General features: G+C 37.4%; 1 protein-coding gene across 1 annotated transcript in view; it reads left to right on the top strand.

Annotated features, from left to right (window-relative positions):
- Spred1 (sprouty related EVH1 domain containing 1) overlaps nt 1–17,392 on the top strand; it is an 81,649-nt gene that overhangs the window by 34,384 nt on the left and 29,873 nt on the right. The window contains exon 2 of the mRNA XM_042275936.2: nt 6,851–7,025. Coding sequence (XP_042131870.1) covers nt 6,851–7,025 — 175 coding nt within the window. The remainder of the gene's footprint in view (nt 1–6,850; nt 7,026–17,392) is intronic.

The raw sequence follows: 17,392 nt of genomic DNA on the forward strand, positions 1-17,392 counted from the left end.
TGAGGCGGGAGGGTCAAGTTCATCATGGGTGGTACAACCCTGGGCAGATTAGTCCTGGGTTGTATAAGCAGCAGCTTCCCCTCATGGTCTCTGCTTCATTCCTGCCTCCAGGTTCCTGCCTTGAGTTTTTGCTTTGACTTCCTTTCATGGCAGATTATAATCTATAAGCCAAATAAACCCTTTCCTACCCAAGTTTCTTTTGGTCAGTGTTTTTTCACAGCAACAGAAACCATACTAGAACACACAGGCATTTAGAACATGTAGATATATGCATATAAACATCCTATCTTATTTGAGTTCACTTTAGTACCTGTTACTCATTCTGCTTTTTAAGAAAATTAGTATCAGCTTATATACAATACGCTATGATTACATTTATTCACACTCCACTATCCTCTATTTTCCCTGTCTTTCTTTGCTTGCTGACTCTCCTGACCCCTTCCTACACTCGTGTCTCTATATTCTTCCACTCTCCTCTGGTCTTTCCTTGCTCAGAGTGATTCCCTTTCCCTGAGAGGGAAGTTACTGCTACTCTGTGTACATGATTGTCTCCATAAAGCCCCCCTTTACCCCTCCCCCATTTTTCACTTCCCATAGTCGTTCCAGCTGTTCTTTGCTCTATTTCCTGGACTTCAGTGGACATGGCATACATATACCATTTGGAGTGAGTATTCAGCAGTCACTAATTCTCAGCAATTATGGGTCCCTGCTTTAAATACTCATCTACTTCAGAAAGAGGCTTCTGTGACCAAAGCCAAGAGCTGCATTAGTCTATGTGTATAAACACAGTTATTTAGAAGGTAGTTTGTCTGTGAATCCTTAGGACAAACAACAGGAAATTCCCTCCTAGGCCTGTGATTTCACTACCATAGATTTTGGAAAGCCAGGAGGCTTGACTTGGTATTGAACATAATGCCATTTGGGACTTTCGATTGATGGTTACTCTATGGGAATTGTTTCTTCACTTTTAAACTTACTAGTACAGAAGAGTAATTTGGACTTAGAATTTTCTAATCATACTCAATCATTAATTTTCTTATTCAAGTGGGAAAGTAACTACCTTCTTTAGGATTAGTACAGCAAGGTTTTGAGAAAGATGAAACACAAATCAGTCTCCCTCCAAGCTTACTGCATTTTGCATTCTGTTATTGCTGTAGCAAGTAATAATCTTGAGCATATATACAAGGCTTAATTATTGACTGTTAAGTCATCTGTGGTGGTACTTGCCTATAACCCCAGCACCCAGGAACTGACGGAGAAGGCCTCAAGTTTGAGAGAAACCTGGGCTACATATGAGATCTTGTCTTACCCCCATCCCAAATAAAGGAGATATTAGTAATTTCTGTTTGTTAAGTCTTTACTGGAGAGGTGGTGTGAAGCCTCTACAGAAAAGGGAACATAGTTTCCTATTTTGTTTATGTACATGACATATAAGCAGTGTTCCCTAGTTAAGTGAATAGATTAATGAATTGTAATGTGGTTCTCTTAGTGTCTGCCTTAATATTTGAATGACAAATGTGTGCCTGAAATATGCCATAATGGAAAGTAAAAAGAAAACACAAAAATACTTTGCCATTTGCCATTGTAAGCACACATCAGGGGAAAACACACACACACACACACACACACACACACACACACACACACACACACACACACACACACACCCCTAATTCTTGTACTGAATACAACTTATAGAATTCTAGAAGGTTTTGATTTGTGGGTAAGAAGGGCAGTTAATTATCATTTGCTGTAGGAAAATGGTTATTTTCCTCTCCTGTATACAGATTACTCTCATATCCTCAAGGTTTTTCTTCATGCTTTTGTATTCATTTCCTGTTGTTGCTGCTGCTGGAACAAATTACCAGAGAACCAGTGTCTTTAAGGCAATAGAAATTTGTTACATTGTTGCTTGGAGGCCAGAAACTTAAGTAAACCTTTTAGTAAGCTCACATAAAGATAAGATGTGTGTCAGTTGGTATATTATAGAAGAGTTAGAGTAAGAGGCAGAGAGGAAAGAAAAACTCGGAAAATAATTTATTTTACAAATGTTAAGATAGTCGGCCAAGGGCTGGAGAGATGGCTCAGTAGTTAAGAGCACTGACTGCTCTTCCGGAGGACCCGGGTTCAATTCCCAGCACCCACATGGCAGTTAACAACTGTCTGTAACTGCAAGATCTGACACCTTCACACAGACATACATGCAGGCAAAACAAATAAATAAAAATAAATAAATTATTTTGCCGGGCGTGGTGGCGCACGCCTTTAATCCCAGCACTTGGGAGGCAGAGGCAGGCGGATCTTTGTGAGTTCGAGGCCAGCCTGGGCTACCAAGTGAGCTCCAGGAAAGGCGCAAAGCTACACAGAGAAACCCTGTCTCGAAAAAAACCAAAAAAAAAAAAAAAAAAGATAGTCGGCCAAAGCATAGCTACAGATAGGCTAGATGAGAAATACTTCCGAGCTAGACCTGGGAGAAGCTAGAGTAGTCCAAGAAACTCTGTTTTGTGTAGCCATGGTCCTTACATTAATTGAAAAGTTGTGGTTAAAACTCTGCTGTCTCTAGAAAAGAAAGCACATACATGGTTCAAGAGCTTTACAGTTCGTTGCAGATGTGTGTGGGGTGTGAGGCTGAGAGATGACTGGGTGACTAGGAGCTCCTATTTCCAAGTACCAACCAGTTAACTTTTCTGTCTGTGCTAGTCATCTTTCCATTGCTTTGAAAACTACATGAGAAAACAAGCTTTAAAGGAAGACATCTTACTTTGGCATAGTTTCAGAGATCTCAGTAGATGATCAATTGGCCCAGGTACTTTGGGTCTGTGGTAGAGTAGATCATATGCCAGAGAACTCACCATCTAACAGCTGCTTAACTCCTAGTGGGCCAGGAAGCAGAAAGAGGAAGGAACAAGGATCTCAGTGTGTCCTCTGAAACTGTGCTCCTGTGACATGCTTCCTCCAGTTAGTCCCACTTAGAAAGTTTCAGCTCCTAAGAGTGGTATCAGCTGAACACAAAGCCTTTAATATAGAAGTTTTTAGGGCCAGTGTTATTTTCTGGAGATCACAGAGTTTAAGGAGCAACATCTTGGAGCAAAAGAACTGAACTGTAAGGAGATAAAAAAGGTCCCCTGTTTCTTGATCCAGGACTTTCTAGTCTCCAGATCTATGGAAAATAAGTCTTTGTTCACTTAGAAATAAGTCTTGTATTACGCTGTAGTGGCTAATTCTTCTACTTTATGTGAATGAATACTTTTAAACAGTTGTTCAAATAGAGAGCAGAGATCAGAAGTTTTGGTACCATATTGGTTTTACATTAAAAACAAGAATGAAGAAAATCCTTTAAGAACTCCTTCATGTACCTTAAAGAATCTAGCCTCGAGAAGCTGTTAATAATGCAGCCTTTGTGCTCCTATGTCTCTGAGCAGTTCTAAGGGAAGATTGGCAAGAGACTAAAGAACTAAGTACTAAAAAGTATAGACACCGAGTGGTTCCCTGTAAAGCGAATGCCATCAGAGCTTCTATATACTTCTGTTGACTAGCGATAGAAAGTCATCACTGTCTGGTTTTGGATAACCAGAATGGCAACTTTAGTTTAATGTTTTTTGTCATCTACTTAAATACAGCATTTACTATGTGTTGGGCACTGTTTACTTGTAATAAAGATAGGTGCTGTTTCTTCAAAGATTAGGCACAGAAGCTTTGGTATTTTTCCAAAGGTTGCAGACCTGGTATTTAGCCAAACCTAGATTCAACTTACGGACGTTTGACTAGAATCTACACGTTTCTTTTTTCTCCTTTCCCCCCCCTTCCCTTCCTCTTCCTCTTCTTCTCTTTTCTTTTTAGACAGTCTTTTTTTTTTTTTTTTTTTTTGGTTTTTCGAGACAGGGTTTCTCTGTGTAGCTTTGCGCCTTTCCTGGAACTCACTTGGTAGCCCAGGCTGGCCTTGAACTCAGAGATCCGCCTGCATCTGCCTCCTGAGTGCTGGGATTAAAGGCATGCGCCACCACCGCCCAGCTCTTTTTAGACAGTCTTACTATATGTAGCCTTGGCTGACATGGAACTTGGTACGTTGACTAGATGGGGCCAGCTTGCATCATACAAAGTTCTGTCTGTCTCTGCCTCCTAAGTACTAGGCTTAAAGGTGTGTTCCATCATAGTCAACCAAATCCTCACTCTTAATCACAGTACCGGGCAGTGTAATATTCTTTGTCAAAAGACTTGTGTCCAGAATATGCAAAGAGCTTCTAAAAATTAATTTAAAAATGAGCAAGCTGGGCATGGTGGCACATAATTTTAATCTCAGCACTCAGTAGGCAGAGGCAGGTGGATCTCTGAATCTGTGGCCAGCTTGCTCCACATAGCTCATTCTCAGGGCTACACAATGAGACCTTGTCTTTAAAAAAAGAGAAAGAGATGAAAAGACTTAAAAGATAAGCACATGGCCAAATGAAATGACGCTAGCTCTCATTAATCTTCCAAAAAACAAGAATAGTTGACAAATAGCACTATGATGTACACAATACAGTAATATTTAAAATACTGAAAACCCTAGATATTAGTAGGGATGTGGAACACAAGCTGTCATTGACAAAATGTATGATTACAACTACTTTGGGAAACAGTTTACTAACTTTTTATATGGTTAAACATGCAACTGCCTTGTGACCTAATAATTGCATTTCTAGGTAATTAAGAGAAATGAAAGCATTGCTAATAACAGACTTGTAGGGGCTGGAGAGATGGCTCAGAGGTTAAGAGCACTGACTGCTCTTCCAAAGGTCTTGAGTTCAATTCCCAGCAACCACATGGTGGCTCACAACCATCTGTAATGAGATCTGGTGCCCTCTTCTGGCCTGCAGTCATACATGCTGTATACATAATAAATAAACAAGTCTTTTTTTAAAAAAAAAAAAACAAAAAACAAGTCTGAAGTCAGCTAATACATAGTGAGACCCTGTCTAAAAAAAAAAAAAAAAATTACAGACTTGTATAGGTCCTTGTCAGCTACATCATGAGTTCTACACCAGCCTGGGTTGTATGAGACCCTGTCTCAAAAACAGGATTATAGAAAAAGAGATCTGTATATGAACTTGACTAATGGCTTACAAACTGGAATGATTCAGATTTCTCTCAGTGTAAGAAAAAAAAATCAATAATGATTCAACTAGGGGACTACTTAGTCAAGTTTACTCTAATACACTAAAACAGTGTAGTGAGTTAAAAAAGTATAATGATAGTAATACTACTTGCTTCAGTTTATATGAAAACTTAGCATGGGCCAAACTGTCTACATGTTATAAATAAAAACAGAAGGCAAAGGGGATTCTTTGGTGTGGCGGAAATATCTTAAATTTCCATGGTGGTTCTGCATATCTTAGTCCATTTGTGCATCTACAAAATAAAGCATAGGTGGGATGGATTGTCATCAACAATCGTTTCTTTTTTACACTTTTGGAGGGTGAGAACATGAAGATTAAGTTGTCTGTCTGGGTTCACTTTCAGGACCATAGGTGACCCTCTTTTAGCTATGCCATCACATGGGAGAAAGAATGAGGTAGCTTTTAAGAGTTTAAGGTTGATCACCCCAATCGTGTTTGCCTTCTGACCCAAATTCTCCACTGCTGCATACCCTAAACCCTGGGTTTAGATAGCAATGCATTCTGCAGGGACACAAACACCTGTACTGAGCTGCATATGTACACATCTGTAGACTTTGGTGGTGCCTGTGTATTTGAAGTGGATGCATGGTACTGTGTATGAAGTTACCTCAATAAAAGAAATAACAAAGATTTTCACAGGAGGAGTTGAAGGGGGGAGTAACAAGGGAAGAGGGAAATAATATAAATAAATCTTATAATTAGAGTTTATAATTTTTAAAAATTAGAAAAATAATGGAAACAACAGAAGCAAGGGAAGGACTTTTGGACAAGTGTAGTACCATAGGAATGACAAGAAGCAGCTTAGAGCATGCCGAGATACATTAAGAGGTATAGAACTGTTGTGTAGAACTTCAGCTTATATTTATAATTATCCACAGATCTAAGTTGTATCCAGTATACATTTCTATGTCTGCATGATTTATTATGCAGACTTAGAAATGGTTTATTAATAGTCAGTAAAAGTTTTTAAACTGAGGGCTACATGTCACTTGTATAGGATATTTAATGCATTAAGTGAATATCCTAGATTTTATGTAAATTCATTGTTAATTTGGGAGAGCAATTTGAAATGGAACTAGTCTCTTAAGAGTAGAGTCTAGCAAAATGAAGACATGAAAGGTGTCCACAGGTATGTTTGATTAATGAATAAATAGAATATCCCTCTGTGATTTATAAAAATTATGTAGGCTCTCCATTCATTGGTAGAAATTTTTAAAAATGGACTTCTAAGTCTAAGCATGCTTATTTCAATTTTTTTGTTTATAATATATTCCAGAACAGTTCGGAACTTAGAAATAATTAAATGAGCTAAAATAAATACAGCAGTAATTTGTCCTTGTTGAAAGGTTGCATCAAATGAAAACATAGAGGCAAGGTGACAAATTCTCTCTGGGGTCTATGATCACACATGTACAGGGTGATCCAGATATGCTCTGTCTACCAAATGATGAATTGAAATAGGAGTCCTGTAGTCTTATTATAAGTTGATCCTTCAAAATAAAGAACAACCTTCAGTTTGTGGATTTCCCCCTTTCAATTAGGTTTTTCCTATGGCTTATTATGGAAGTAAGTAATAAACATACTAGTTACTACATAGTAATTACTGTGGCCTTTGGCGTCTTAAACAAGACCAACACATTGGCTTTCTTGTTGTTTATGGAAACACTAATTCCTGATCTTTGCATCTGTTTTAGTAATAGTTATGCGCAAGTGCGAGCTGTGGTAATGACCAGAGATGACTCAAGTGGCGGATGGCTACCACTCGGAGGGAGCGGACTGAGCAGCGTCACTGTCTTCAGGGTCCCTCATCAGGAAGAGAATGGCTGTGCGGACTTTTTTATCCGTGGAGAGAGACTCAGGGACAAAATGGTAATGATTAATGTAGCTATCACTATAATTTTAGGATACTTTCTGAAGAAATGACTTCTCTTTAAAATTCTAACTGGTATCCCATTTATGTGAGAGTTAGTTAATTTTGTTTGTGACTCGATTATTTCTTGGGAGTCATTTTTATGTTTATGTTAAAGACAGCAATATGCGAATGTGTCTGGCTGGATCTGACAGTAATGTATACATATCGCATGGGGCTCCTGCTTTACTGTTTCGATTAACTCCATAATGTTCATGAATAGCTCTCTAGCCTCCCCCACTTTTCTCCTTGTTTATTAGGCCAGAGATCAGCAACTCCTAGTCTGAAGGACAGATTCAGGCATGCCACCTGTTCTTTTTATTTGTTTTTTATTCAGTCCATGAGCTAATGGGGGGGGGTTGTTTGTTTTAAACACTATCAATGAGTTGATGAAAGCTGATCATGGTGGCTCATGGTAACCTTGATTGTTAGGAGGCTGAGGCAGGAGGATTATGATGAGTTTGAGATCAGCCTAGAATGCATAGTTCTATGCTGTCTGGTGCCTTCAAAGGCCAGAAGAGGGTGTTGGATCTCCTGGAACTAGAGTTACAGGTAGTTGTGAGCTGCATGTGGGTGCTGAGAATGGAACTCTGTGTCCTCTGGAAGAGTAGTCAGTGCTCTTAAGTGCTGTACCATCTTTCCAGCCCCATACAAATTATTTGGAGTTTGGCTGAAGTCATTCATTTATGTTTGTTACTGTTTTCATGCTATAAAGACAGTTTAGCAGCAGCCACAGAGGCCTTAAGTGTGTAGTCCCTTGCAGAGAAACTGCTTACTTCTTCTGCCTTAGACTCTTAGGATCTCAGGTTTTCTCTCTTAGTTCCCCATAAATTTTTTTAGCCACATAAGATTACCTATAGGCCACTCCTTATTTTCCACCTTTGTATATGGTATTTTTTATAGATAGATTTTAAAATGGTAGTCTAGTACTTGATGTTAACTGTCCTTTTTTAATTAGTCTGGAAGGCTTATTCTCATTTTACCTGAGAGCCAAAAACTACTACATTTGAGAAGCTGAGTTATGTTAGGGTCATTTCTGTATCAAGGAAAGAGCATATATGTAGAAGCAAAATAGAAAGAGTCTTGAAAATTTCTTAAGATCTTAAGTAACTAGAAATCCCTTTAGATATATTTGCAGATGAGTTCATAAGCATATTTAGCCTCTGTTACTTTTTTCAGAGATGTTTGAGTTTTAAATAATTCTTTTGTGCATGAACATTTTGAATGCAACTATATTTTAGATTGGGATTTGGATTTCATCATGTTTTTTACTGATGTATCATTTCAATAGCTTAGAAAGTTGCTAAACTAATCTTTGCCCAAATTTTTCCCATGGTTAGAGTTATCCTAAATCACCTTGAAATCCTCCCAAGACCACTGTTTTGTGGGTTTATAATTACTTCTTAATGGTACCCATGACACAATGGAACACAGTTAACTAGAATATGTTCAGTTTTATGGAAAACTCCAGTTGGAATCAGAGGAAAATATAATAAATTGAATGTGTCATCTTATCAAGTGTAAAAGTGGTTCTGTACACACATAGAATGGTGTCTGCATATTTTAAGCTTGGAGATGCTAAGTAGCGACCATAATGCTGTTGTAAGTAGTCTGTCCTAGAGTATAATGTTTCTAATTTGTTAATTAAGTATTTAAAAAATAAGTTGTAGATTTTAGAAACTGTGTAAAGAGGAAGGATTTAAGATGTTTCTTGTGGTACCTCTGGTAATATTTTAAATACAAGTCAAATATGGAATAAAAATTGGATATTTGCTAGTAAGAGATAACCTAAATATAAGATTAAACTTTGAATATATTAATTGAGATGGTTTACATAATGTTAATTAAGGACCCAAACAGTATAATTTGAAGTGAAGCTGGTCTGAAGTGGCTCAGGTTGATGGAGACAGTGAGTGTTCAATATGTGACTTTAACATACAACTACAAAAAATGAACCTGGTATTCAGAAGACAATCTTATTTTCAACAATAGGAAATCAGATAATTAGGAGAGAGGAAAAGAGAGAGTGTGTGCATATGCAAGCAGAGAACCTTTCCTGGGATAGAGGACCACCCGTGATGGTTAGTGAACTAGATAGGTTTTTCTGCCAGAAGTACTGACCAGGCATCAAAGCATCTGTTGTTTCACTTGTTGTCTGCTTGTGATGCAGGGATAATAAGCAGATCAGATGTAGACCTCAAGGAGACATTGCTTTCAGTTGGAAGGTTGCAATAATTTTGTTTCAGAGATTACGGTACCGAAGCATTTTAGGTTATGGGGACTTAGGGACAAAGGTATAGGCAATAACTCTTGGGTATATCTTGAAAATATTAAAGTATACAGTCTCAAGGCAAAGAAGACAGGAATATTGAAATCAAGAGATAATAGGCCTTCTAAGATGACAGTGTCTATTTCTATGACTTATTTTGTTGATTGATTTTTATTATACCTTCCTCCCCCTACTCCTGGGGACAGGGGGGTCTGGTTTTGTTTTCTCAAAGGCTTCCTTATTCTTCAAATCTGGAAATATACAAATTCTTTCTAAATTAATAATTACTTTTTTAAAAGGTTTTCCTAGTAAATAAACATTTTATTTTAATAGTTTTCCATGTGATAATTAGGTAGTTGCTAGAAACTATCCTGTACTCCTTTGTGGGCTGATTCTTAGAGTTCAGTCCCTTTGAATTATAGAAGTGAAGTTTTTGTTCTTTAGACTCTTGAATGAACTTGTGCCCCTTAAGAAAATAAATAGTAGGAAGAATTGCAGAAGGCCACTGCTGACTGAGAGACATACTAGGTGATATTAAAGGATGCCTATAAGACTCTTGAATTAAAGAAAGCTAGCCTCCTCCCCCAAGTGGTAAACAGAGCCTTGCTTTAACAGAAGACTGACTTTTCCAGCCTTTGATTTGTAATTACTTGTTATGATTCCCAAAGATTATACAATGGCAAGAGGAAGATACAGTGAGACCTTCCTAAAACAGGAAAATTGCTTAAGGTACTTTGAAAACAAGAACAAGAAGGTTAGAAAATAGTTACTAATGTAAACATTAATTGACTAAGGTAATTTTGAAATGAGAAAAAGACACACGTTTCTAATGTGGGAAGTTGCTGAGGAGATCAAGGAATTATTTTTAGAATTAATAAATAGTGGATAAACAATTAATAAAAATAATGTTTCATTAAAATAGTTTTTCATTTCTTCAACAGAAATATTTTTTAAAGTGGGGCTTTTTGCTGTCTTCTGGAGACCATGACAAAATGAGAGTATTTCCCAGGAAGAAGATAAAATAATTACGTAATGCCCATCACTTCGTTTAAAATGACACTGACCCCCTTTCTATATTAGGGAAATCTTAAAACACTGGTGTCTTTCTACTTTGGGTTGAACTTGGTAAAAGTACAAAGCATGAATTTCCTGCTAAGTTTCCCAAGATATCTCTGAATTACTCCACTGTCCAATGGCCGTACTATAGGAGTGTGCGCCACTGGAAACTGAAGAACTTTACTAGCTTTTATTTAGGGCTAGGCCTTCTTGGCAGTCCTGTCTCCTGAAAGACACTGTTGTGTGAACTTGAATATCAAGGGTAGGAAGAGTGGAGAAGTGGGAGGAGAGGTGTTGTGCTATTTATTTTTGAGTGCCGCCCACATACAGTAGTTCCTCTGCTGATGCTGTACCTTGCAGATCACAGCCTCTGACTTTCACTTTCAGCTCTGACCTTCACAGTTGCTCCCCAAAGCAACTCGTTATAGTTGGAAGGTTTCCTGTGTCCTGCCTGGTCCACAGCTGCTCAGACCCAAATAAACACACAGAAGCTTATATTAATTATAACTGCTGTATGGCCATTAGCTCAGGCTTATTACTGACTAGCTCTTAGCTTAAATTAACCCATAATTCTTATTTATGTTTAGCTACATGGCTTGGTACCTTTTCTCAGTTCTACCACATCATCTTGCTTCCTCTGTGTCTGGCTGATGACTCCTGACTCAGCCTTCCTCTTCCCAGAATTCTTCTTGTCTGCTTATCCCACCTATATTTCCTGCCTGTCTACTGGCCAATCAGCATTTTATTTATCAACCAATCAGAGCAACACACATTCACAGCATACAGAACAACATTCCACAGCACTTCTTTTCTTTCTAATCAAAAAGGAAGGTTTTTAACTTTAACATAGTAAAATGACATACAATAGAGCAGTTATCAAGCAAGAATTACAGTTACAATATCTAGTCTATTTGTATTTTACAAAATTAAAGAAAATATTCATTATCTATCCTATATTTGTGAGTCTAAAGTTTCATATCTAATTTATCTTTTATCATAACCAAGGAAAATTATAACTATCTAGTCTTCATCTACATCAAAGATCCCAGAAGGATATAATGTTACCTAAGTAAACAGGAAGTGCATTACAAGCAACTTCCAAAAATCTAGAATGATAGAAAGCTGGCTGCCTGGACAGTCATCTAAAGTTCTTCTGCAATGTTGGGGCATCCATTTTCAGCCCATAGGCCTAGAGTCTCTTAGTCATTTCTTTTTGTGTCCTGTAGAATGTCTGGCAGTTTCTTCTGCGAAGCAGGAACCTGAATGACCATTTTGCCTTGAAAAATTCAGTGGTCACCTTCCTGTGGGTCCTGCATGTCTAGTCGATACATTTTGTCAAGCAGTCCAGGCAAGAACAGTTTCTTGCCCAAATGGCTATTTTTGCCAAGAAGAAGATAAACTCCATATAGAGTGTCTTCAATGCCCATCCTCCTCTTTGAAGTAATTGGTGCTGCCAGGTATCTCATTGTCCAGAAAGTCTAAGTTTTTAAAACATTTTAAATGCCATATTCTGTAGGTCTTTGAAGTGTTTGAAGATTACCTACCTAATTGAATTATATCTATGTATACCTAGAAAACTTAACATGACTATAAGTTTCACTATCATAGAAGACTAATTATTAATCTGTATTTCTTAATTATCCATTTTAGTTTAAATGAGTTACATAAACATAATACCTTAAACAAGAGTAGAAATACACACACACACACACACACACACACACAGAATAACAAAATTAACTTTAAAATTGTATTAATAAACTAAAAATATATACCAATGTAAAACATTTTAAGCAAGTTGCTCTTTAAAAGTAGGTTCAACAATCCACCCTTTTATCCTATCATATCCATATCCTATATTTCCATATCAGCTTTTCCACCTCTGGGCCTTCTTATCCTTCCTGAGGGCTCTCTGTCTTCTTGACCTTCTGGTCTTCTTCCCAGCAGGTTCTCCTGATATGGTTGGTAGTCAGGCTATTCTATTCCACTTGGGACTCTGTAGTTTCCTAACATTCCTCCTTTGCCCTGAAATGTAATGCCTATTCAATTACTTTGCCTGTAATTTTCTCCTAAGCTCACTAAATTCCTCTGTCTTTAGTATTATTTTTATTAATATTCATCAGCATTGATTTTATTTTTCTTGTCTTGTAAATTATTTTCTCATTCATTCTGTGCTGGGCAATAAGTTGGTGAATTTTTCTATCACTATAAAAGCAACATCATACAGCCTATCATTTTAATAACTACATTTTAAAAGCTTAGAATATTTTGAGATTGTATTTGAATTATATTTTTTCCTTTCTTTTCTTCCCTCTAAACCCTCTTATGTACCTCTCCCGCTAATTCATAGCCTTCTTTTTCACCAGTTGCTATCACATGCACATATTTACTTGTATATACACACGTATTCCCAGATAGAGCCTGTTGAATCCATATATTATAACTTGTTTTAATACCACATTTTTAAAGGTGAACTGTCCTTCCAACCATGTAACACATAGTTTGTCAGTAGATGCTTGTGCCAAACCAGTTAAAAGAACTGGGATTATGTAAATGAAAATCTCTGTTCTTAGAGGATATACATTCTACTGAAAGAGAAGTAAATATTGAATAAGTAATATGCTAAGCAGTGCTAGAAGAAAGGTAGGAAGGTTTTTTTTTTTTTTTTTTTTTGGTCGGGAAGTTGAGTAGCAGGTTGACTGAAAAGATTGGGTAACATTTGTGTGAAGATGAATTATACTTTAGTTTGTATGTTTAGGTTTCCACAGCTTGAGCATTCTTAAAGTAGGATACAATTATGATGTTAGTTTTGGATAGTATGCTATATCAAATCTTGGACTTTTTTTGGATTTGGTAAGTGGAATCAGAATATTTGTTAACAATAGTCATTCACCTAGGGATTAACTGTGACCTCTGCTTGTTCAACTGGGCTTTTATTTGTACTTTGTCTCTGTCATCCTCCTCTGTATCTTTTTTATGTTGCCATAGATAAGACTCTTAATTTTTCTCATTGCCCAGTTTTACTCAGTTCTTTGTAGCATCTATATTGTTTACCATTGCAAACCTTCTAAAGCTTGGAACTACTAATCCTTTGTATTTACCAATAACTTTCCTATGGAGAATCTTATTTTTCTTTTCTTATTTCAAAAGAAAACGATCTTGCCCTCACCAGCTTTGTTTTCATCTGTCTAGCTGCATTTTTCTCAAGGATAGACCATCAGTTTTTTTTTTTTTTTTTTGGTTTTTCGAGACAGGGTTTCTCTGTGTAGCTTTGTGCCTTTCCTGGAGCTCACTTAGTAGCCCAGGCTGGCCTCGAACTCACAAAGATCCGCCTGCCTCTGCCTCCCGAGTGCTGGGATTAAAGGCGTGCGCCACCAACGCCCGGCTCAGTTATTTTCATGTTATTGCTTGAGTACTTAGAGATCAGCTAAAGCAATATATATCTACTCTTACAAGTTTGGAACTAATAGCCCCAGGGTTAAGAGCACTGGTGTTCTTTTAGAGGACCCAGGTTTGATTTCTAGAACCCACATGGATGCTCTCAGCCATCTGTAATTCCACTTCTGGGAGATTCTTTTCCTGACCTTGTGCACCAGGCATGACACACACGTGCACAGTACATAGACATACATGCAGGCAAACACTCATGCACATAAAACAAGTATTTAAAAAGTTTAATTAAAATTCTGTAGAAAGGAGACTGTAAGTAGATGCTCACATGACTCTAGGTAATGGTAGAGAGCAGATTTGCATTCTATTGCCACAGGCCAAAAATAGAATTGGGTGAGATAGAGTACTTTGAGAAAATCAGCTTTGCTGTGAATAAATGGAATTGGGACAGACGCCAGCACTGTTCAACCAGTCCATCATTACCTTTGAACTTCAGGGTCAGTCCACAGATACAGAAGTCAGTTACACCTTTAGGATCTTTGTGGACACCCATAAGTTTTGTGACTTTCTATCAGAAGTAGTTTTAAAGCAGTTGATTTTTTAATGTAGCTGATACCTCTTGAAGAGGAAAAGCCCTGCCTGTTACCATTACTCTTACTGTTTGCTGTCTTTTGGAGCCTTGTGGTACCTGGTTGCTGAAAGTTAGGATTGGGAGTTGTTGGCCAGTTACCCTTCTGGCTGCCCTTATTTCCTCTTTGAGACAACTTCACCTTTCATACTTTGACCTTTCTTTAGCCCGTGTGTCACATTTTTAAAGATTGAATTGTGTGTTTTAAAAGACTATCACCAGTCAGTTCATTAGTTACTCAGTTTGTTCTGTGGATTCTGCTATATTGAAATGATTTGTACTGGTATGGTGTGTCACACCTGTTAGTTATGTTGACGTCATCTTTCTCTTTAGTGCCTGACACTGGCGCTTCAGACTAGGTCTCCCATTCTGATATACTCTGTTTCCTTTTGAACTGTTTATTTGGTTTTTTTTTGTCTTGTTGGGTATTGAACTCAGACCTTATATTTATTAGGCAAAACTTGACTACTGAGCTACACTTCTGTCCAGGCTATTAAACTTCTGTAGCCTTCTTAATTACTGAATTCAAGTCCAAATCTTCAATTGAAATTATTGGTGCTGAATACTAGCTTTCTCCACTACTTTCATCAGACTAAATTGTAAACTGACTATCCACGCTGGTTAATTAATGTCACTCCTATCTGTATTTAATCATTTCCTGTTGTCTTTCTATGTTCTGGACTTCCTGCTCAGGTTGCCATAATACAGTATTGATTGGATGGCTTCAACAACAAAAATGGATATTTTTAAAGTTCTGGGAGTCGCAGAGTCAGATCAAGGGTATCGCCTGCATATGTTTCTGATGAGGGCACTTCCTCCATGGCGGACTCTTCACCCAGTCTTCTGGCCTAGAGAGGAGTGCTACTATCTCTTTCATTACAAGGACACTGGCTTCCTAACGACTTAGGCCCTGTATGTCCCATCCCATGTGACATTTGTCACTCCCTCACAGGCCTCTCTTCAAAGAAAGCCACAGTGGAGGTTAGAGCTACAGCAGAGGAATTTGCAGGGACTCAGTTCATTTCCAGGCAGCTTCCTGCTTAACTCTTGGCTAGTAGATTTCTGAGCAAACAGACTCTCTTATATTATTATAACTGTATATAGAGAGTTTAGTGTTATTACTTTCTTGTAGAATGTGTTTTGCTCATTCTTTGAGAAGTATAAGTGGTTTATCGTTAAGACATAGGAGTATATTCATTTAATCTTTCTCATTTATACATAAAAATCACATCTCCTTTTACCATTCTTGAAGTCTTTTAAAGTTCTTCATGTAACTTTTCTTTTTTAGGTACTGAGTCGATCTTTCTGAATAATGATTAAGGACCCTTGTTGTCTCTGTGAATTTACAGACTTTCTAGTATAATGTTACCTGGAGAGCTACCCTGTATCGTGGACATAGATAGCACTTTTGTATTACTCAACCTGCCACCAGAATTTGTTACTAATATTTATGAAATCCTATTTAGAATGTGTCCCATAGATACTGTAACTTTATTAAAGCAAATTTAGATTATTAATGTTATAAAAACAATGTAAAGAGATCTTATGTATATCCTCTACTCAGTTTCCCAATAATAAATGACATTTTCTAAAACCGTATGTATTATACTAGAATATTCATACAGACAACTACTTTCAGATTTCTGTTTTATCTTTAGTCAGTTTTTATTGTATTTAGATCTGTAGAGTTTAAGCACATAAATTAACATTCACAGGCACGATACAAAGTAGCCAGCGACTCATTGTTAATATTTATAACCACATACATATCACTCTTAGCCTGACAAGCACTGATTTGTTTGTTCTGTGGATCATTTCTATGATTTCTGTCATTTCCAAAGTGCTATAAAAGTGGAATTGGAAGTATGCAACCTTTCAGAATTGTCTGTTTTTCATTCATCATAACTCGCCTTAAAAATCTGGCCTTTTGCCGGGCGGTGGTGGCGCACGCCTTTAATCCCAGCACTCGGGAGGCAGAGCCAGGCGGATCTCTGTGAGTTCGAGGCCAGCCTGGGCTACCAAGTGAGTTCCAGGAAAAGGCACAAAGCTACACAGAGAAACCCTGTCTCCAAAAACAAAAACAAAAACAAAAAAAATCTGGCCTTTTTATTGTTAGTATTTTGTAATCTAACTATAGTTTATTTTTATATTAGTCTTTGACTAATGAAGGACTTTTAGGTTCTTCTAGGACCATTTCATAGATAAAGCTACTGTGAGCATTTGTATACATTTTACCATACAGTTATTTATTTGTGAACATGGCTTTTCTTTTTCTAGGATAAATGATCAAAAATGCTAGATTTTGTGATAATCATTTGGGTTTTTTTGTTTTGTTTTTTGGGTTTTTTTTGCGCGGGGGGGGGTGGTTCGAGACATGGTTTCTCCGTGTAGTTTTGATGCCTGTCCTGGATCTCGCTATGTAGACCAGGCTGGCCTCAAACTCACAGAGATTCGCCTGGCTCTGCCTCCCAAGTGCTGGGATTAAAGGCATGGACTACCACCGCTGATCATTTGTTTTATGATATAAGAAGCTGCCAAACTTATATTGAAAGTGGCCATGCTGTGTTAAATTTGCATTCTTGTCAGCATTGCATGGACTCACTTTTCAGTTTTAGTAATTAGGTACCTAGTGAGAAAGTCATTGTAGGTTTGGTTTCATTTGTGTTTCCCTAGTAGCTAATAGTTTCCTTTCTTGGTGATTATTTGTTGTCTTGCCCATTTCCTCACTAGGGTACTTTCTTTCTGTTGAGCCTTGAATGTTGATTCTATTCTAAATACTTGTTCTGTGGAAATATATGCTGTGCACATGTTTTCTCCCAGCCTATAATTTTCTTTTTCATTATTTAATAGGCTCTTACAGAGCTTTAACTTTTGGTAACGTTCATTGATCTGTTTTTCTTTTAGTAGACTGCAGTTTTAGTGTCAAATCCACAGACTGTTCTCTTGACTGTGGTTTCTGAGGCTATATCCTATAATTTGTCCTA

Source organism: Peromyscus maniculatus, chromosome 4, assembly GCF_049852395.1.
Source record: "Peromyscus maniculatus bairdii isolate BWxNUB_F1_BW_parent chromosome 4, HU_Pman_BW_mat_3.1, whole genome shotgun sequence".
In the NCBI taxonomy this organism is placed as follows: Eukaryota; Metazoa; Chordata; class Mammalia; order Rodentia; family Cricetidae; genus Peromyscus; species Peromyscus maniculatus.